Source organism: Drosophila montana, unplaced genomic scaffold (assembly GCF_035044405.1).
Source record: "Drosophila montana isolate Dmon_TW-CO22-7 unplaced genomic scaffold, ASM3504440v1 contig_402_1, whole genome shotgun sequence".
In the NCBI taxonomy this organism is placed as follows: Eukaryota; Metazoa; Arthropoda; class Insecta; order Diptera; family Drosophilidae; genus Drosophila; species Drosophila montana.
In genome coordinates, this window is record NW_026998739.1 from 3,271,815 (window position 1) to 3,293,271 (window position 21,457).

A 21,457-nucleotide genomic window follows, 5' to 3' on the forward strand; every position below is an offset into this window, starting at 1 on the left:
TAATTCTCGCTGCGTGCGACTGGGATAAAAAGCGGTTCAGTGAACGGAAATAGAACTAAAAATATAAAAAAATATAACAGATAGGCGAGAACAAATTTTTCATGTGAGGGGCGAGTTTTCCGCCTCTGACAGTGACACTGAAGTGGCACGTGGCACGACAACAAAATTTATGAAATTATCTGCTCCTCGACATGGTGTTTAACTGTACATAAAAAATGCTCTGAACAGGTGAAAAAACAATTTTACGGCCGAACCACATTGAAAATGTTTTTCCGCTTTTTAAGACATAGATATATGTTTATACATATACAAATACATTTAGGTATTTATGTGCTCATTTTATGGTAAATAAATAGCTGCCTAAAAAGCGGCAAGTAAATTTCCATCATCATCGCTTCCATAAGTCATTAGCTAAGCAGATCTGTTCAAACATGGTCGATCATAAAAAACTGGCAAACTATCTATGGAACAGGTAGATTGTCCACATAATATTCAAGGACAACACAGTATTGTCCCTTAAGCAGTGTGATTATCTTTATGAATATGAAGCAATTATATATTTATGAAGATCATAACGAAACGATTTATGAGGTCATTTCTTTTCTTCGGGTATGCACTCATTCCTAGCAGGACATTGCTTTTGTGTTTTTGGAGTGGGACTTCACGATGGTCCGTATTCTACCAATTGTTCTAAGCACTCAGAATGTGGCCATTGCCAAAAACCTGTTTTATAGGCAACTGGAACGGACAGCTGTGTGCCACACGGAACCCACAGGTGGAAAATATGAAAATATTTTTTAAGATTATAATATAAGAATTTCGAACTTTATAGAAAGCAGCATACGAATTAAACTGAATAAATAATTGTTTCTCAGCTGATTAATTGTTTGATAAAAGATTGGAATACATCTAAAGAATATTTTATAAAATAAAAAATCAAGCAACCGGTGCATACGATGTCAATTTGTCACAATTTTGTGAGTTGTTGTTTTGGCAAAATTATTAATCTCATTCGACTTCAAACTTTCTAGTAAGAAACATCTGGTTTTAGAAAATTACAAAATCATTTTTTAAAAAAATACAAATTTTGTAAAATTTATCTTTTGGGTTTGTAAAAAGCGTGATGGATTACGGCAACAGTGGTGCAGAATTCAATTGGAACTACATGGGAGGCATGGGAGGCGCTAGCGGCCAAGGCGGCCAAGGCATGTCTGGCTATAATCCACAGGTACTTGTGTAGGATTGTGGCTATCTCCATATACTACTTATATATATTCTTGTTATTGATGTGTAATTGATATATAGGTGAGTCAGATGAGTCAGGGCGGCTATAGTAGCGGACAGGGTGGCGGACAGCAGTGGCTACACTCAAATCAAGCCAACCCGCACTCAAACTACCAGCAGGGTATGGCCTCCAATTCGACTCCACCAGCTGCCTATGAGGCATACAATCAGTCAATGATGCGTTACGCAAATTTACCCAAATCTGAAGGTGGCGGAATGGGTCAGATGGCTATGAGTGCCATGAGCGGTAATTACGGCGCCTATGCCGCCGGAATGAACCGCAATGGTAAGCCAAAGCATAATCAAAAATATACTTGCATAATATTCATGTGCTGTCCGCCTTGCAGGACTCGGCCATGCTGGCGGTGGCATGGGTCAAGGCGCCAATAGCGGTTATACCAGCTGGTAAAAGATTGCGCACAGCCACTCTGCATTCACGTATTTTGCTCATCCTTATTCTGAAGCCGAAATTTCTGACTAATTCTCATGTTAAATTTATATTAAATGAAAAAATTAACGAAAGCATACTATTGCAGTAATCTATTTCGCACGAGGCAGCCGATCGTAATCGATATTTAAATGCTGATCTGCATATGGTCGGGTCAGACGGCTATTAACCTACGATTTGACGGGTGTTGTGACCTCTTGTCAGCGTGGATCGCATGTTTCAAGGGTGGGCAGGGTTTGCAGGGGCATAAATTACGCAAGCAATGTATTTGTATATGCATGTATAAATTATGATGCTACTATTAGTTGGCAGCGCTGCTATAATTTACGGAGAAGCAACAACTGTGAGTGCCACTTCCCGGGGCATATGCAACTAGAATGGAATTGGAATGGAATGGGGTGTTGGATGTACAGACACGTATACCGTGCATCGCTCAACATCCACTTTTGTTTTTTCTATTTTTTGGGTAAATTTTTATTAATAAATTTACATAGACTTTTTTTTTGGGGCTGGTGCGCGCGCGTGTGTAATGATCTGTCGCTCTGGATCATGGTTGTGGATTAATGGTAAACCGAACGCATTTTTCATCGAACGTACATTGCATTTCCCTGGATTTCGGTTTTTTTATTTAGCGTTCCAGTAGTTTGGTGAAAATTTATGTCGACGCCATTTGCCATGCGCCGGGTTCAGTCAACTATCTGGCGGCGGCTGCTCCAATTATGAGACCATTCCAGTTGTGCTCCAAATATTTGGACACCGTTGCCTACCAGTTGTTTCCGCAAAACGTGCCTCACACCACGAGTCCCCAGCCCCAGACAAATGCCAGTCACGTCCACGGCAATTACATTGCTCAGATATGCAAAAGAATAGAGGGGCTTAACTCGTTACCAAACCGATGAAGTATTTAGTAATATTTATCAGTATTTTCTATACAACATATTTTTCCACAATACAGTTTGATATAATATAAAGATTCGTTTGGATTGTTTCGATTTTTCGACACGTTAACCGACACGTGGAAACCGAATCGTGCTCGTGTTGCCCTTTCACGTTGAGCACTTGAAATTTCTTGGTGTTATTTTAATTTGTGTTTTTATTTCCGTCTATTGTGTGTGTTTGTGTCTCTTTTTACGAATTTGTTTTCCATGCACTTATTTAATAGTGTTTTTATATTTATTATGTGCCTTTCTCAAGCTGCCTTTAAAGTGCCACATTTACCTTAAAAATGTATTTTTAATTTATTTTGTAGCTGCTTTATCGAGCTCATCAGGTTCAGAGGCGGCACCGGCGATAAGCACGCACCATTTTTGGTGGTTTTTGGCTTTTGAATTTAAATAGAGTTTTTATATTATTCGGTTTTAGTCTTAGTTGTCGTCATTGCGATCGCTTTAGTGCCGTGTAATGAAGTTTTTTATTGTTCGATACATTAACATTTTGTGTAAGTCAGCTATTACTCTACATTGTGCTCTTTATACCCATGCAGTGGGTATTGCCGCTTTTAGGCATGCATATATGTATATAACTCTTTGAATGTGAAGATGAGCTTGAACAACTTTTAGACGCGGATTGGGTATTTTGTAAAGTACTCCCCTATCAGGTATATGCATAGTGTCTTTTAAATACTATATGATCCCATTACACTTGACTGGTTGACTGTGATTCCATGGCACAAAAAACAGCGGTCGGCCATAAAATCAACACTTTGGTTAGCAAAACAAACCGTTTAATGCAAAACAAACAGTCAACAACTAGATACACCTGGTCAGCAGCAGGAGCTGCTGAACAACAACAACAACAACAACAACAACAGCAACACCAAAAGCAACGACACAACCAATGCATGCGTATAGAGATAGCGTTGAAAAGGGCGTGGCACTTGTATTAGCATCAATGGATGCAAAGTGAACGGCAAAAAATGTGCACAATTTGTACAACATTTTTGTTAAAAACCGCAAAAATCAATTGACAATTTAAGCACCACCTGAATATGTGTGTGTCTGAAATTAATATGCAACACTTTATAGTGACTTTTCTATTGAACTTAATTGAATCATAAAACACTCGATGCTGCCAATCGTGTGGCATTTTGTTGCTTTTTTTTTTATGTGTATTTTTAGCTGCCATGAAATAAACCGACAATTGAACTTTTTTGACAACTCTTCACTGCAGCGAATTGACAACTCTATACGTTGGCCACCCGTCGCTTTTCCACTGCATTTATCACGCGCTTCAAGGGCGGGTTCAGTCTAATCCAGCTGATATCAGCGGGTGGTGCTCCGGTGGCCGGGCAAGCGATTAACCTACGACCGCTAGCGGGATGGTGTCATTTTAAAGTAGCCATTACCACGCCATTGTTTGGCTTTAATGGACAGTCCCACACTCCGCTCGACCCCCGGTCCGATCCAATTTCTAAGCGTCTGATTGATATGTCCGGTGGCGTTTCCCAAACTAGAACCTACGTTGCGTATATCAGAGGGTTAGTCCGAGCCAAAAATAAAAGACACTGTTTGTCGTCCGTTGAAAATAAATGAGGTGGACTGAGAATTCGCAGGAAAGGCTCCTAGTAGCTCCTTATAATGATTGTAAAACATCCAATTCGTGCAGTTTTTGGTTATGGGTATAACCATTTAAAAGAAATAGATGCAATGGTCAAAATTATTGTGACTTTAAATACCCTTTAATAGACATTTTTTGAAATATTCAATCCTATCGATCCCGTTCCAGATTTTCTGCCAGATCACCAACAACTACTTAACTGGGCTCAAAAAGCACCCCGACAATGCACTAAAAACGAAGCCATTAAATCCAGTATATAAACACAACATTCTTTTAATGTCTATGAAATGCATCATGGACACGCGAGTTCGGAGAAAATAATCAAGAAATATTTTCAATCATTTGAAACGGCGCATCCACAACCAAAATTGGACAGATAGACAGGACAGACTGACGGCAAAGGGCATCAATTTTATTTGTATTTTATATTGTTTTCTTTTTTCTTTATTTCAGTTTTAACTCGAATGTATAAAAGAAAAAAAGGGAGCAATGCCAACAATTGCGCTAATTTCGAAATAAATTTTTAATCTCAACCAATGGACAATTGCAATCAGCACACGCACATCCACCCACATGGGTTTGTCTTGACGTGGTGACACGCCGTCTGCGGGCCACTGATCAGGGGTCAGCTGACCGTTGGTCAGCAACCAAGTGTCCACCCTCAGTAGCATTGGTCGCCCAACAAAGAGAAACGTCAAAATTAACGAATGATTTTGGCGATTTAACGCTCAAAAATTCGAACGGAAGATGAAATTCGATGCTCTCCAGTTCAGAAATTGGAATCGTGTGTGTGTGTATGTGTGTCTATGTGTATGTGCATATGTGTGAGTGGTGAGGAAAAGCCAGTCGAGGTCGAGTCCTAAGCGGATTTGTAACGCCCACAACAATTTGTAACGGGCCAGACAATGCACACGGACCCAGCGCGTGTGTCAGATTCCCCTCAGAGAGTTTTAGGCGTCAGGGCGAGGGACCAAACACCTACTACAACGGCAACAGTAGCAGCAGGCGGTCAGCGAAGGGTTCGGAACTGTCAATTCATGTTCCCAGTTCGAAGCGCGCCACTTTTGAGTCTTTTTCCCAGTTTTTCGCTTTGTTACCCACTTTTATTGGTGGCTGCTTTGACACCCAAATCCGGTCAAAGTCATCAGCCGGTCAGCCAGTCCAGTCCTGCAAGGTGTTGTCTTTGTGCCAATTCATTAGTTGAGCCGGGCACCTACGCTACGTACAGGGATCACGGACCAAAGATCAGCGTCGGGGACACGGGTTTGTCACGCGCCAGACTCGTCAGCAACTATTGATGGTTCCATTTGAACAATTGGCCATTGTGTCGGTTTTACAGTCTGCATCAATTGTGAATTGTTTTAATTACTCTTGATTGAGTTTTATGTTGGTATAGATGGGTTTCGTAGTCATTGGACACACGGTGAAAAATGACGCTGAATCGAACAAGAATTAAATGGGCCAGCACCAAAGGAACTATACAAATAAGTTGGGTTCCGGGTAAAACACTTTCTTAGGGGTTCTTAAACATTCTTAAGTGAGAATATTTAATAAAATATGCTGAAAAATACAGCGAAAAATACATAAATATTTTTGTTTAACCTCTGTGGGCTCTAACATGAGTCGCAAGGATGAAATTGACATGGAAAAGTGAATCCCTCAAATGACAACATATTCGATTGAAAAGCCAAACTACCACAAATTGTTAATATTTGAGACCCGCTGATGGTCTCCCGTTCAACCAACCGTTTGCCAACCCTTTTGGCCATAAACCAGAAAAGTGCATAAAAACGTCAGGCAATCTCATAAACAGAAAATAAAATCGAATTGAAAATATCTCGACTGGCGATATCTATGCATAAATCGTGCCAAGTGGCAAGGGAACTGGAAGTGAGACTGGGACACGGACCGGGACCGAGACTGGGAATGAGCTTGAACCGCAGACGCCGCGCCAGCTTGGAATATCTTATTTCATAAGCAAATAAGACATAAAGTAAACTCCAAACTTAACCCTCCAAGCACGCACACATATATTCCCCCAAAAAGCAAATATAAATAGTCATACATATAAGTGAACGTAAATATACGGTACGCTATACAGACGTGCAAGCAAAGTTTACGCAGATTTTGCCACAACATCCTTTGGCAGCGAAAAGCCGAACCCAGACTCCATCAAAATTCTGGCCACAGAGCAAGCCGCACAGAGCCGCTCCGCTCCGCCTTCAACACACGTACAGAGCCCCCGGGGGAGTTGCCGCAGCAAAAGGGTTGCGGCTGCACCTTTACATGGGGGTAGCTGGGGCAGGACATACGCTGGGCTGGTTAGGGGCGCGAGTTGACAAAAGATTTTGACTTTCGCCTTGGCGCAAGTCGCGATAAACTTTGACCAAAAATATTTCAACGGCGAGCCGCCAAAAGGGAATAAGTGCGTGACACCCTCAAGGATTTTGGTTTCGGTTTCGTTGTAATAAGTACACTGAGCAAAATATATGCCAATCAAAAGTACATGCCAATTAAATAATCAAATAAAATATACTTGTATTAAATAAAGAACCAGTTATAAAATTATGACAAAATTCTAAAAAGTGGAAAAAATATTAATCTGAAGGTTGACTAATTTAGTATATCTTAACAATAGAATGTGAGTGTATGCAGTAGTGGGGTTTTGGGTGGGCTGCTGCTTAGGTTTGTCTGTGCTATAGAAGTTAATAAACTTGTCAAAATTCACGGGGTCATGAGGCAACGAAGCGTGAGGCGGTCGATTGGAACTGCTGTGCGAGCATTCTGGCTACTTATCTTTGTTGTCCTGGACAGGGGCTTTGTACTTTTTGACCTGGCACGACGGTTAATCGATTTCCATGACCAGCGGCTGTCACCTGCGCAGTCAACAAAGGATTACACAGACGCAGGCGATTGTCGACGTGCATCTGCGCAAAGGGGAACTGACCTTTGCTGGAGGCGTTGGCTGTGACGCCTGCGCAGAGGAGACTCGCATAAAATTCAAATAAATAATCAACTCGTTCACCGGCATTGTGCGAGTTCCATTTTTCATTTGTTACTTGGACATGGGTTTAGGTTTTTTGATATAGTAGGGTGAGTGAGCATAGTCACATTTACAATCGTATTCACTTTGTAGTTGCAGCCGTGGGCTGCTCGACGCTGTCTTCCTCATTCCCATTTCCATTCGCTGTGCAATTCACAATTTTATTTTCATTTTATTACACGAAACAAAGACAAATTACATAAAATTTATGCCCCGCGCTGTTGCAGCAACGGTTTAGCTGTATCTGTACATCGGCTTATACACAAGTATGCGTCTTGGATACTCAGTCATTGGGCCCACACCTTGAGCACCTTGAGCTGCATCTGCATTTTTATGTAAATTGTGCCGCCAGCGAACCAGGCAAACACCCATCAACCAAAACCCAGCAAAGCTGAGTTCATCGCGCTTGAAATTGCTAAGGGAAGTTGTTACTTTGTAATTAAAATTTGAGATTGATTAACTTATTGTTCGTGTGAGTTTTACAACCCGAAACTATTACTGACAATTTGATGGTTTGATTTGGCTTTACCTTTCATGACTCCTCAGCGCCATTACTCCTACTTCTAACGACTCGTCCCTATTTCACGAATACTTAATGTCTTCTGTTTGGGTTATTGAACTCCTTTTAATGAGACCAGAAATCTCAGTCGGTCTGTCCGTCATTCTCGTTGTTTAGGTGTTGCTTTTAATTGTGCACAATTTTATTGCTCGACATTTTAATTTGAATTTGAATTTGGTTTGCTCTCACGGAAAGGGCATTTTATCACCTGGCCAGAAGAGTAAGTACTAGCATTGCTTTACTATCGACAGCAAATGACTTGCCTGCCTATTTAGCTGTATTCATAGAGAGACGTATCCAATTAGGTTAAGATTATTACACATGAAGAAGCTAAGATTCGATTTTTTCATTTAGTTGAGTTTAATCCCAATATCATTATAAACACTTGAGATACATTGGCATAAACAATTTATAATGCTAGCTTAGCCAACAAAATTTGGGGTTTAAGAAGTTACGATATTCCTTCAATATTTTCGGAAATCTTTAAAGATTTAAATTATTAGCCTCATTTGCTGATACGTGGTGTTTTCAAAAACATAAAATCACTTAACTTAAAAGCTGAAAGTGTGCCCAGGTAACAGCGCATAAATCTCACGATTTATTATTCATATGGAGTCATTTTCGGGATATGCATGTATTATGTATACATGCTCGTTTGATGCTGCCCGACCGCATCAGGAGAAGCATTCAAGCTAAAATTGAATTTCAAATCAATATTTCTTCACAACGACTAGGTGGAGCAGCCAGGGTGTCACGTACTGGCCATATTTTCGCAAATAAATGTAGTCAAGAATAAACACGACTCGCTGCCATTGCGGGCATTATTGCAGAAAGTTTAAAAATTGATTTTCATCTGGCGAATGCTGCATTGGCAAGGCATAAAAGGATTTTTCATATGCTACTGCACAGGCCAACGATTTCAATTGGAATTGATTTTTCTACGTAAACATAAATAAAATATGAACACAGCACACTCGCACAGCACTAGGGTGCATATACATACACGATTGCCAATGGTCCGACCTGTTTGCACGGCAAATATTTTCAAAGTGTTCCTTGTGGCCCGGCCTGTCGCCCCTATCTATGCCTGTCCTCATCAGCAGTCCAGTGGCGAGTTGGTCAAATAAAGCCGTTAGTAAGTATTTCATAAGTCGCTGACCAAAGTGGAGCGACCAGCAAGGAAGCAAGAGGTGGCGGCGAACGTTCATCCTGGCAGATAAGCAATAAGCCCTGAGCTGATGGACATCGCAAGTTTCGTCTCGAGGCTGCGGCAGGCCAGTGCCACATTCATTGGCACACGTACGCCTAATACAAACAAGGACATGAGCTCGGTTCGTGACTGAAAAGTTTTCTGCACTCGATCCGGATGAACTCCTCGTACTTTTCGTATTTTATTTCCATCATTTTTATTTTAACTCTGCGCTCGAGCGAGCAGCATTCGAAACTTTGCCGCTTGCGAATGTTTCAGATAAAAATTTCTTATTTATGGCTTAAGGATTTTAAGTGAAGAACTCTTGCTAAATTTGTTACTTTTTAGCGTTAAAGTTAAGCACGAAAGTAAAAATGTAATAAAGATCTTTAAATCCTATTATTTTTAAGCAAAACTCAACGCTTTCATCATATATTACAGTATTATATATTTATATATCTTAGTCGAGTACTTTCAGTTAGAATTATCATTTAGTATACTTGCATATGTACTGAACGTGCTTGCGATTGTATTGTTACGATGTTGTGTAATATTTTTGAAAACGACTATAAAATGGTTTCTTATAATTGCTTTTCGATTGCGCTATATTGAATAAATTCTTCAGCTCTTTTTTAAGTTTTATTATAATTGAAATTCCCGAGCATCGATTAATGCCAACAAAAATAATTCAGATAAATTAAAATGCAATTAAATAAATCGAACGAATTGAAACGCAACGAATTGAAACGAAAGGGTGAAATCACAAAATTGTAGACGTGCAATATTTTTTATGTGCTGATTAAAAAAAATTCCTTGGATATTGGCCAAAATATGCAACAGCAGCCGCCGCCAGTACGAGTCATTTCATTTGCATTTGCAATGCATTTTTTGGTTTTTTATAGCCGCATACAGCAGCTGCGTATCTGTATCTGTGACTGTGACTGTATGCCCGTATTCGTATCTGTATCTGTATCTGTATCTGTATCATCGATGCGGATTGATGGCTCGGCAATTGTTCTTGTTTTTCTGTTTTTATTTAATGACAGCTCATTGGTCTCTTTGAAAATCAGCAGTGACACAGTCGAAGTCTGGGCCGTGCGGGTTGGAGGGGTCTGCTAGTGAGTCCGCAATTAAGAGTTAAAAATATAATTATTGCAACTGCAGAAACCAGAACAAAACTGAACACAAATACTACAAAGGCTGCTGTAAGCAGTTGAAAGGAATTGAACAGTTTTGGATTTGCGACGCATTTCCCAAATGATTAAACGGAAAAATTTTTAAGTACGTAAATTACTGAAAAGTGGGAATGGAACAATTGTCAGGCGGCACACAGCTTTATCCTTACAAAAATGTTGACCCGCCTCTCTCTTGCCGTCCTCCTTTCTTCGACTCAGCCACGAATGGCATAAAGTACTTAGCATTTGATTTCTATTTATTGCTTTCCCTTAAATGCCAAGCAACAACAGCAAATACAAGTTCTATGTACAGCGATTATATCGATTTGTTTATTTTATATCTGTCTAGATTTTTTTTTAACACGTCAATTCAAGTCACACATTCTTTTTGGCACCGAGTTGACAATTCGACATTTCGATTTTCGACAAGGTTTGTCTTTCATTGGAATATTTTGTGATCAATTAAAATATACAATTTTTTGTTTAAAACTAACAAACGAAATCGTTTTCCCTTAAGTCACATAAGATAATTTCTATTCCTCATAAGATAATTTTGTAGACTTGTACAACTTAAAAGGCCTGAATTAATTACATAGTATATAAAAAATGCATTTTAATTCTGTTTTTGTTTTATTAACTTGTCGGTGTTGAAAGAAATTTTGCAAAACTGTGGGAAATTTACATAAGCATGCACGCAAGTTAATAGTCGTATGACGGATTGTAGTTGGCATCGGTACTGGGGCCACACGTGGCTTACCAATTGCATATGTATGTGTAGGTAGATGTGTGTGTTACTGTTTAGAGAAGGGTAGCGGTGGTTCGTGCGTGAGTGTTTTGAAAGCCATTTGTTTCAGAGCTTGACTAAGTTGCGACGTATCGAGGCGGCATTTAGGTTTTTATTATATGCATGCATATATATATGGGCAGACACATACATACATATTTTAATTTTGTTTTTTATTTCATTTTAGTTGGCAATAATCAACGAAGGCGCGTTTTGCATAACAATTACGGCCAGCAATGAAGCCGCCATATGCCCCGTCCCCTTTGCCGTACCCCGTTCCCTGCCATAATTCTAATTCTGACTTTGCCCCACACACACGCACATACTCACACACACACATATACATTAGTATACAAATGCCAGACGCACGTTCGAATTAGCCCAATTTCGTGCGGGCAGCGGTATCAAAATATGTAAAAATGTTCATAAACGAAATGTGCGACAAGTTCGCTGTGACCGGGTCTGGGTCTGTCCATGTGGGAACGGTGGCAACCGGCCCGATTAGCTACTCGAATTCGCGCACACGTATCGGCCATAAAAAGGCGTTTCTAATCTCCTATCAAATTTTGACGAAATTTTAATTAATCGCCATTTGCTTAGCTCACGCTGCAGTCAACCCAAGCTCATATCTTTAAGCAAATATCGTGTGAAAAAACTTGAGAGCACTCGAAGTGGCCTCGTGATTACGACTGATCCCATTGAGACAAACACTTTCAATTCGACAGTGCATGCAGTGTTTCTTAAAAAGAAATTTAAACTCTGACAGCGAACCATTTCCGTTTACGATTCGACTCAAATGAGGGCTGCCTTGGTAACCTGCAATTTTTCAAGGTATATAAATGTCCAGCTCTGACTCGTATATTAAACATATACGTAATGTGAAAGAATAAAGGCGTTGACCACAGGGCTGTAAAATAGCTCGACACAGACAACACTTAGCCCCATGCCGTAACTAATACATTGCAACTTCTACAATATTCAATAGTAGTTTTTCCAATATTCAATGTAACGATGAAAAAGTATAAAGGTTTGGCAAGTTTTTACTGCATATAACTGCTATCTAAATCGCATAATCATCACACCTTGGAACAAAGATCCGCACCACATAGACGTAGCGGGTACCAAGTCGAAGGAAGGGACAAGAGTAGACTCTGCCAAGGAGAAGGCGCAAATATTGTCGGTAGTCTCCAAAAAGTGGAGCTAATTGCTGGCAAGGTGGCTAACCCGATTCACATCAACGGCAGAAACATTGACGACCACTAAAACTGCCCAGCAGGCACTTAACCGATTTTAAAATATGTTTGGTTCTTTTTACGGGCTTGGAACAGCTGCCCAGGACAAGGACAGTGAGCTATTAACTCCAGCCTAGGGCTTTCGAGAGCTCAGTGAATGCAATTTATTTCGATTATGGTCATTTGCTGATTTGGAACTAATTAGGTGGCACGTCCAGTAAGGGGTATATTTATGGTTTATGTTCTGACTAGCGAAACGCAAAAACTTTTAAAAGCTTTTACATGTTAATATTGTATTTGTTCCACTTACTGTTAATAATAGGAATAACTCACCTGTATATGAATATGCATTTCCTGCTGGACATATGCGTAACTAATTAATTTGCCGGTGTAATAAGCTTTTAAAGCATTTTGCAAAAAGCAATCTTTCCATCTGTAAAAAAAAATGTGAATCACTTAAGATTTTAATAAATTTAAAAGATGATTTAGATATTTGAATGCATCTAAATCTTATTATTTCAAAAACAATGCGCCCTTACGTCTTATGAATAGCTGAATATTGTATTTATTATTATTAGAACGCGCTTGGCAAATATGCATTTGAAATGTCAACGATAGACAACAGATTCGATGGAAAAATACATACATACCCATACGGATTGTCATAACTCGCGTTGTCGGAGCCATAATACTGCACGGCTATAGTGCCGGCGGGGGCTATGTGGATAGTTTCAAGGCGTTCTCACATGCACATGGTTTGCCAATTTATTGGCAAACTGCATCGATTGCCGCTCGATAAAAACGAAACTCGGAGCGGGTATTCGATGAATAGCGACAAGTTATGAATATAAAATATGCACAAATATGCAACGTGAACGCGAACAAAAACACGAATAAAGCATGTCAATGTAATAACAAAATATAATAAAGCAAATTATTAAACAAATGCAAAATGCAAATGCGTTTCTATACACAGACATGCATACGTGGTACACACATATGTACAAATAACGAACGATCGCCGACCGTGGACTTATCTACAATCAAAGACTAGAAGTAAACGCTCTAAAAGCTCCCGTCCCAGTCCCAGTGCCAGTCCCTCAGTAAAAACAACAACAACAACAACTACTACTGAAGCAGCAGCCCACATAAGCATTTTGTCGTCGCATGCGATACGATTTCAATTTCCATTCCAGTCTGACGCCGATCCGGTGTATCGACGAAGTTTTTGCCTGGACCGCCGCTTAATTTGTTTTTTCTACAAATCGTTGATGCTTGAGTTCCGATAGACTCGCCTGCTTGAGAGCTGTGCTTGTGTGCGTTTGCTGTGGACTTGTTCAGTTTGGAGATTTGATAGCCCTCAATATGCCACGTCGAGTGGGTGGAGCTAACAGACAATATTCGACGTTCGCTAGACTTAATAATTGTCAACCATTCAAAAATATAGATTTTTTTTTTTTTGTTTCAACCTACATATAAGGTAAGGTACTTTTATTTTGAGTGCCTCAAACATTTTGGCATGTTGTCAAGCTGAAATTACCTTTTCCAATTTAAACTCATTTCTTTTCCATGCTCAACGAAAATCATATTTGAAATTTCGCATTTTTAATTCGGACACAGAATTCCATTGATGACTCTTGTCGACTCTTTTTGGGGCGCCTTTTTTTGTTGGTCTTGAAAATGGTTTTGCTGGCGCCTCTACTTACGTCCGCCTGATGTGGAAAGCAACTGACTTTCAGTCTGTTTTTTGTTGTTTGTGCGCATTCCGCAGAGTTTTGCCTCCAAATTGATGGCGCCAAAATTCAGAAGCCAGCTATGCGCTGCGTTCTTCATTGGGAACTCGATTTGTTGGCCATTCATACACATACTTAAGGAGTGGAGCATTTGTCCCATAAATGTCATTGGCGACGCATTCGCATACGCATTCTGTCTGAGTTTTTCACGTCGCCGTCGGACTTCGGGGCCTTGAGTGCCAGCCTTAATTTATTCTAAACACAGCCATGGCCGTAATATGAATTTTGAATATTTTATTGAAAAAGTGTCGCAAAAAATAAAATTTTGCAATGCACAGAATAGCCCGCTTTCTGGGCCTACGCGCGCCCACTGTCGGTCACTGTGTTCGAGAGATCAAGACATTGCCAGCCGTTATTTGCGTGGCCTATCTGTATGTGGGGTTCATTTATAAAAATGATGTCACAATAATCACGCCACCATAACTCTACTAATTCGTGATAAATGAACCGTCTCCAGGGTGTAGTCAAACCCTTCCCCAGGCAGCAGCGACCGGCAACGACTAGCGGATACTTAATTACTCGCACATGTGTAAATGCTTGCCAAGGTAACAGTCCCAGGAGTTGCTCAGTGCCAGGCTCAGACATTTGAATGTCATCATTAGACGCCTCCCCTCGGTTCCAGCGACACTGATCCAAATCCGATTGCAGCTCCGATGTCCGTGAAAGATCATTAATTATTTTATTACGGAAATCAAAATGTCAGTTGCCTTTCAACGCGTTGTATTCAAAATGTTTACTCTCTTGCTTCCCAGATGTCTGCCCGTGTTTACATAATGTGAAAATTAATGATGAATTTGTCGCCTATGTGACGGCGATATAAAATTGTTTTCGAAACGGCCAAGCGAAAACTAAAAAAATGAAAAATGATTTCAATAGTTTTCGCGACACGTAAGGCTTAATTAAGCTGCTTTTATAATAAATTAAATAGTACCAATAAGCCAACGGGTAGAGGGGTTCAAAGTCAACGGGGAAAATTCATCTGAAAGCAAACCAAAACTACCTTGAAAATGCATGCTCTTGCATTTTGTACACTTTGCTTTCTGGACGAATCATCTTAATTTGCATAAGCGCCGCGCACAAATCCGCGCTCCAAATTCAACACGCGACATTGCCCGGCTGGCAAGTGGCTGTAGAGGGGCCTGGAGACCTGAAACTGAAACTCGACCTGTTCGATTCTGTGTTGAAGTGTCAGCTTGGAAGATATCTCGTGTCGGCGACATTCAATGTGCAGGCATAACAAATGAATTATTGACGTTTTTAAGCAATATTCACCAATATTCGGCGGGGCCAGAGATATGAAAATTGTCAACGTGGGCTTTTATTTGCTTAATTTAATTTCGCATCTCGTTCATCGCCTTTTTTTTTATATATATATTTCGAGTCTCTCTCATTTGTTTTAACGAGGATGAATCCAGGTGGGACCTGCACACAGCGGATCCAGCTGATCTTAGTCGTTGTTCATTTTCGTGACGCTGTCTTTGGGACATGGGTCCAGGGGTCCAGTGTAGCGCTCGTAAAGCGGCTCTCAGGTAAGCACTGAAACATCTTCCATATGTAAATTTAAGGCCATTGTTGTTGTTGTCATTGCTGTTTGATGGGCCAAAAGAGTATGGCTCATTAATGAATTTAAATGGTCTCCTTAATAATATTTAACGGCTTCTTTGCAGCGCTTTATGATGACAATATTTTTTGGGTCCCAGTTACCGGTACCCCGTTCCTCGTATGGGTTTCTCTTTCTTAATGGCTCCGCATCAGCATTTGACAGTTGACAAGTTCTTTTTGTGTTAGGTCAGACAGGCCGTGGTTGGTATGCCCCAGGATCGTTGCAGCGGGCGTCCCGGGACCAGCACTAAAGCTTTAAACTTATGACAAACACATCCTGTTCTGTATACACGCACTATTAATAATTCTCTTTCAAACGGCTGCTCGGAAGCTTGGTCAATTGGCCGCCATAAGCAGGCAAATCTGTTTGGCAATTTATCTCATAAATTCCATTTGATGTTCAGTGTTCCCCCATTCCTGATGAGTACCATTGCGCAGTCTTTCTTGCTGTACAAATCGATTTTTGATTGAGTTCATTAGAGGCCAAGTCACAGAGCAGCAGGCAGTAGATATTATCACCATGTGCCATATCGACTATCGACTGCCAAATGGTATCTAACATACACATACGGTAATGCCTCCCAGGAGTATTTGCGGCAGGAGCTGGTTGGGCACTTGGTAAAATCATTTTTGTTATTCGCGAAAATTGCGCTGAGTGATTTACTTTTACTTTTGTTTTACGTGCCGGACATTTTGCGAATGTGCTTTGATTTGTGCACATGTCTTGCAGTTCTACAGATACGGGGGAGGGCCAGGATGGTAAGTTATCTTGTCTGGTCCAGGCATTGGCATCCAAGTGCCAAGCATTTGAGCAAATCCTAATTGGATTTATGTGTAGAAATGGATTACAGCTTATGTTTTCCGAGCTGCCCGGCATTTTCGCTATTAATTGGAACTGAAGCCGCTTTGAGGGGTGAAGCTTACTGTTGGAAAAGCACTAGACACTTTTGCAATATTTCTTAAATCAGATATCGAAACAAAGTACAATAAAATGTTGCATTATAAATGAAGATAGACAGAAATGAAATAAAGTGGTAATCATTAAATTTCTTTGTTCTTTATCATTTTCTATATTAAACATGAACTTTTTTTTAGCTAAATTCCATTTTAGACTGTCAAAAACAAAAGCAAATAAAAAACATACTTCCACATAAACAACATTCATGTTATTTTTTCTATCGCTTCACAAAACTTCTACGGGTTTCCAAAATGTGAAGATTATTAGTATGCATCGAAGAAAATAACCGAAAACCATCTAATAGGACCGTTCAGATATTTATGACATGATATCATCTAAGACCATTCAAGTTAGAGTTTAGTGCGTTTCCCAGAGACTAAATGTCTGCCTCAGAAGAGACAGCAAGCGATCGTGTATTGAAGGAAAAAAAATGCGACCCTATTAAAACGAGAGATTCTAGAACCAGAACCAAGAACAGCCAAGAGTTATGCCTCGCAAGAAATGAGAATATAAATATTTTATCAGTGGGCAGAAATCAGATATCTCTTTGATTCATAGAGCTTATTTATGGCTTCCTTTTGTTTTTCTTACCCAACTAGTCAAACGCGCCCAGACCAACAGACACCAGCCTCAGCCACCAGCAGTATCCCTCATCGAAGCCCCTACAACGTGCCAGCGCTCATTATGAACACACAAAAATCAATAAAAATATGTGCCACAAAATTTGACTGGCCGAGACCAAAAGGCAAGTCCACAACGGAACACATTCCTTCTCAAACGCAACGTAAACAACACATCCCAGAATGATCAGATGATCTACAGATTGGAGTGTATGAGTGTATTTTTATTAATGAGTTATTCAGAAGTGAATATTATGCATCGAGTCATGATATTCATTCAGCTATATTCAGTGGCAACAAATATCTATAGACTGCTAATAACAAGATGCCTAGATGAAGTGTGTGCAGAACATGTGTGGATGATGCAAATTAATGAATGAAACCAACATCCAACTGAAGATGGCAAAACTTAACGCAAATATTCAAATTAGCCACATAAGTATCCAGCTTTCTGGTCATCTTTCTATGATGCAAAAGCAGCGCGCATATCATTGATTTGTTATTCTCATGCGCAGCATAAATTTACCATGTGAAATCCGATAGCCGGGCCAAGTTTCAAGGTTCAACTTGCGCAGGCTGTGCTGGTTACCGTTCAGCGTTCAGCGTTCCACGGGCAGCGGGTGGGACTCTGGATGATCATTTGCACCTCGCTTTCCTGCAACAAGTCTTAACTTTATTCAATGTGTCCATGCGTAGGTCGGCCTCACATTTGCATACGGCTGTTGCCAGTCGCGTTGGGGCTTTACCACATTTATGAATCAACGCCAGGTTCGCCATTTCATTCAATAAAACACATTGCCCCGCGCCCTGCGACTCCTTTTTGAGCAATGTTCAATGCACGACAGCGAGAACTCGTCGTTGCCGTTGTTGTTGTTGCTAATTCTCAGAGGAACATAAATATTTCGACACTTTTGCATGCGCGACAAACATGTGCAAAAATGGAATAAAAATATGGCAGCTCTGGACCCGCGGACTTGGCTTCGCGATTTCTGGCTGATGGCCATTTAGTGGCCATCCACTGCTGGCGGATCCAGCCTACAGCGAAGCCTGAGCAACGGGCGTTGGGAATTTGTCGCTTGGATATGCTCATAATTCATGCAACAAACAAATGGACAACCTGGAGCAGCCCTAACCCGGCCAACCGTCGACCCACGTAAATGCATCAACCGGATACGCAACCAATTCTATATATTTTTGTGTGGCATTTGCTGACCTGTTTGGATTTGATTGTTTGTTGATTTTTAAGTGAGATGAAATTTGCATCCCTTAAGCTTTCTGTGTGCTTATCGCATAGTGATCGATAATTGCCATCTAGTCAAACGAATCGATGCCAATTGTTTTTAAGCGATGTTGCTAAGAACTCTCAAAAATATATATATTTCAGTTTAGCCCAACTTTCTTGTAAGCTCAATAAGAACCTACCTACCGTTTATCTTAACATCCTAACCTTATAGGAAAACTCAAAGCAACCGATTTGTGCATTGGGGCTACCCATGTCAGAGCTACTTAACTTTTCAACTGTCCAACCGGTAGCAACAGTCTGCCACCACAGGTTGTCTCAACAAACAAATGTAATAACTGATTAAAACATCTTTAAGCGAGTGATTATCACAGCAGGCGGTACTGAAACCGTGCCCTTACCGGAGCAACAGAACCGGATTCAGTGGCTGCAGCATCAGAACTCATCCGGTAGCGCTAGTCGGCGCTTCTGGGAGTTTACACCTCTAACTTAACCTCTGCATCCAGCATCCACCTTTGCTGTGCGCCACATGCGGTCCCGCCGTTTTAGCTCCAGAGCCAGTCCCGGTCGCCATGCTCGCTTTGGCGATTATTTCATAATTCACTCGAGCGGCACAGGTTTATAAATCTCTTTAATATTATTTTGATAGGCCACCTAATTGGTGTAAATATTTTTGCTAGAGCGTCTTAATGTGCTTTTAAAAATGGGAAAGCACCTTGAAATTATACGTATTTATAGGCAACGGATGGCGCCCGCAATTGATTGTTTATTGTTCAAGCTGTTGCCTTGTTTATTTGAAAAGCAATTAGAAATATTATGAACAGTATATTTATTGCACTTTGCCGCCGTTCGAGGGGCTGCCCAACTACTCTGTTGTTTTTCTACCAAAATAAAACGACCGCAAGCAAAAGAGAAACGGACACATTGAAAATTAAACGATAAACAGGCACACTGCCAGGGATTCGACAAACCGTTCAGCAGAGCAGAAGTTACTGAAATTCCCTCCAACTGGCTGTCAAATATGAAGATCCAGATCTCGTCTCCTGGCTACAAGCTCACTACTAACGAAGCCAAAGTCGCAAAATCTTAAATTGCAGGTGGCTCTTCCCTAAAATAATTTCCCGGTTCGTCTTGTTTGTGATCCCAGTCAAGACGTAGCAAACCGAGGAGTGTGATTTTCTGTTCCCATAATTTAAATGTCAAGTTTTGTCTATATTAAAAATTTTTGTTGCAGTCTTTAGTTATTGGTCATTTCGCCTTCGCCGTAGTCTTCCCAGTCACACGCCCTGTCTGGTCGCTAAAGCTGTTCGTCCTTTGGTTCGGATTGGCTTAATAGTATGAACAGAAAATTGGCCTCTTTCTTTTGACATGCATATTTTTCAGACTGGCAGCTTCTTGAGCATTCAGTTGAATTCCACGATAATATTTTTGCTAATGCCATACCCCAAACTTAACATAAAGTTGATTCGCATATAAAAAGGGTTTATAGTAAAGGCTAACAACTAAAATCAAAATAGACTTCATACAAAATGCTGTTTGGACACTTTTAAATAGGGAAAATTTGTAAAGCATCGGATCAAAACTTCGTGCCTCTAGTAATTTGCAAATCCAATTGGTTTCCGAATCGCCAAAGTCGGCCCCAACCCACGACATCAACTGCAACTGCAACTACGGCGACCCTGTACTGTGTACAAGTCGGTTATTACTGATATTCGCGCGCTGTGAACCATTGTAATTTTCATGTTGCTGTAACTGCTCCGTGCAGTAAAAATGGCTGGGCAGCGAAATTGAGTGAGGGGAAGGCTGACATGACCGGCACATGGACACGAATTGTTCGCCAGACCGCGATGATAATGGCAAATCAAACGATGACACATAAAACGATCGTGTTGGAAAATTGGCGACGGGACGGCGAGCGGCCGGATGATTGGCCATTTGGATGAAACGGATGGCAAGAGCAAGACAACGACACGATCATCATCATCATGCTAGGGGCAACAAGCCTGGGCGCCGAGGGGGTGGGCATGTGCATTTCTCAAAAGGAAGTGCAACATTTGTTTGAATTACAGAAATGCCAAAAAATATTTCGACTCAAGTCGCTGTCTCGAGGGTGCCCTCAGTTGTTGGCCAAATAATTATTTGTTATTTGTAGTTATAAGCTGTTGAGGCTTACGGAGTTTAGCTTTCTGCTGCACCGTTTGCAGAAAAGATCGCCGAGCTTTGGCCGACTGGGGCAGTAACATTGCAGGAACTTCAACAACTGCTGGACAACTGTTGAACCGAACAGAGCCTGGGAACTATGCTCATATCGCTCATCATCTACAGCAGAACATTCCATTTTGCGACATTTTCCACTGCTGCCCTTAAGGATCGAGGATCGAGAGTTGCGGAGCAGTCTGCTGCCTCACGCTTAACGATATTCAAAATTCATTACAATTGATATTGTTTCGAATGCATAAATACAAACAAATGGGCAGACTGTTGCCCACAGCCAGAATCCATTGAATTCGCTCTGTTGGCTCCCAGCTCCAGCGGTATCAACGACGAAGCATCTGTGAGCTTTACAAGAAATAACAATCTTACTAATTGGGCGACTTTAGCATAAACAAATGTATTTTAGCTCTAACTAAAGCCCAGCACAACAAAAGAACTGCAGACCAGCCAAACAGTGGGGCCCAATCGTTTTGTACTCCTTTAACGTTTTGCATACGAAGCTGAGTTTTGCCGTGAGTTGGTGTCCCCAGCATTTGTCCCCACTAATGGGAAATGGGTATACAACTAACTGAACTGAATGATTCTTTGCTGGTAAGGCACCTTGCATGAGAAGTGGTATCCAGCGGAGATCTTTTAATATGGAAATAATAAATGTTATAAAGCATCTGGGACAACATCTAAATAACTATTAGAGCACATGATTTTCATATCTCCATATAAGAAGCCCTTTAAAGTAAATCCATTCATAAAGCAATGGAGG

The 21,457-nt window shown here is 40.7% G+C and overlaps 2 protein-coding genes across 2 annotated transcripts in view; one reads left to right on the forward strand and one right to left on the reverse strand.

Annotated features, from left to right (window-relative positions):
• Window positions 1-21,457, reverse strand: part of mre11 (double strand break repair nuclease mre11) — a 74,434-nt gene that overhangs the window by 20,328 nt on the left and 32,649 nt on the right. Inside the window, exon 6 of the transcript XR_010437953.1 lies at window positions 12,604-12,703. The gene's annotated coding sequence lies outside the window, so the exon portion shown is untranslated. The remainder of the gene's footprint in view (window positions 1-12,603; window positions 12,704-21,457) is intronic.
• On the forward strand, window positions 1,010-1,809 carry LOC135439048 (uncharacterized). The gene is made up of 3 exons (XM_064697659.1): window positions 1,010-1,228; window positions 1,306-1,570; window positions 1,632-1,809. Exons 1-3 carry the CDS (start codon window positions 1,124-1,126, stop codon window positions 1,691-1,693), a joined length of 432 nt encoding a protein of 143 aa, XP_064553729.1. The 5' UTR covers window positions 1,010-1,123; the 3' UTR covers window positions 1,694-1,809.

Excerpts from the sequence above, each read along its gene's own strand:
- LOC135439048 (XM_064697659.1), top strand. The coding sequence starts at position 1,124 with ATGGATTACGGCAACAGTGGTGCAGAATTCAATTGGAACTACATGGGA. Across the intron at positions 1,229-1,305 it reads TGTCTGGCTATAATCCACAG|GTGAGTCAGATGAGTCAGGG; the intron begins GTACTTGTGTAG and ends ATTGATATATAG. Across the intron at positions 1,571-1,631 it reads CGCCGGAATGAACCGCAATG|GACTCGGCCATGCTGGCGGT; the intron begins GTAAGCCAAAGC and ends TCCGCCTTGCAG.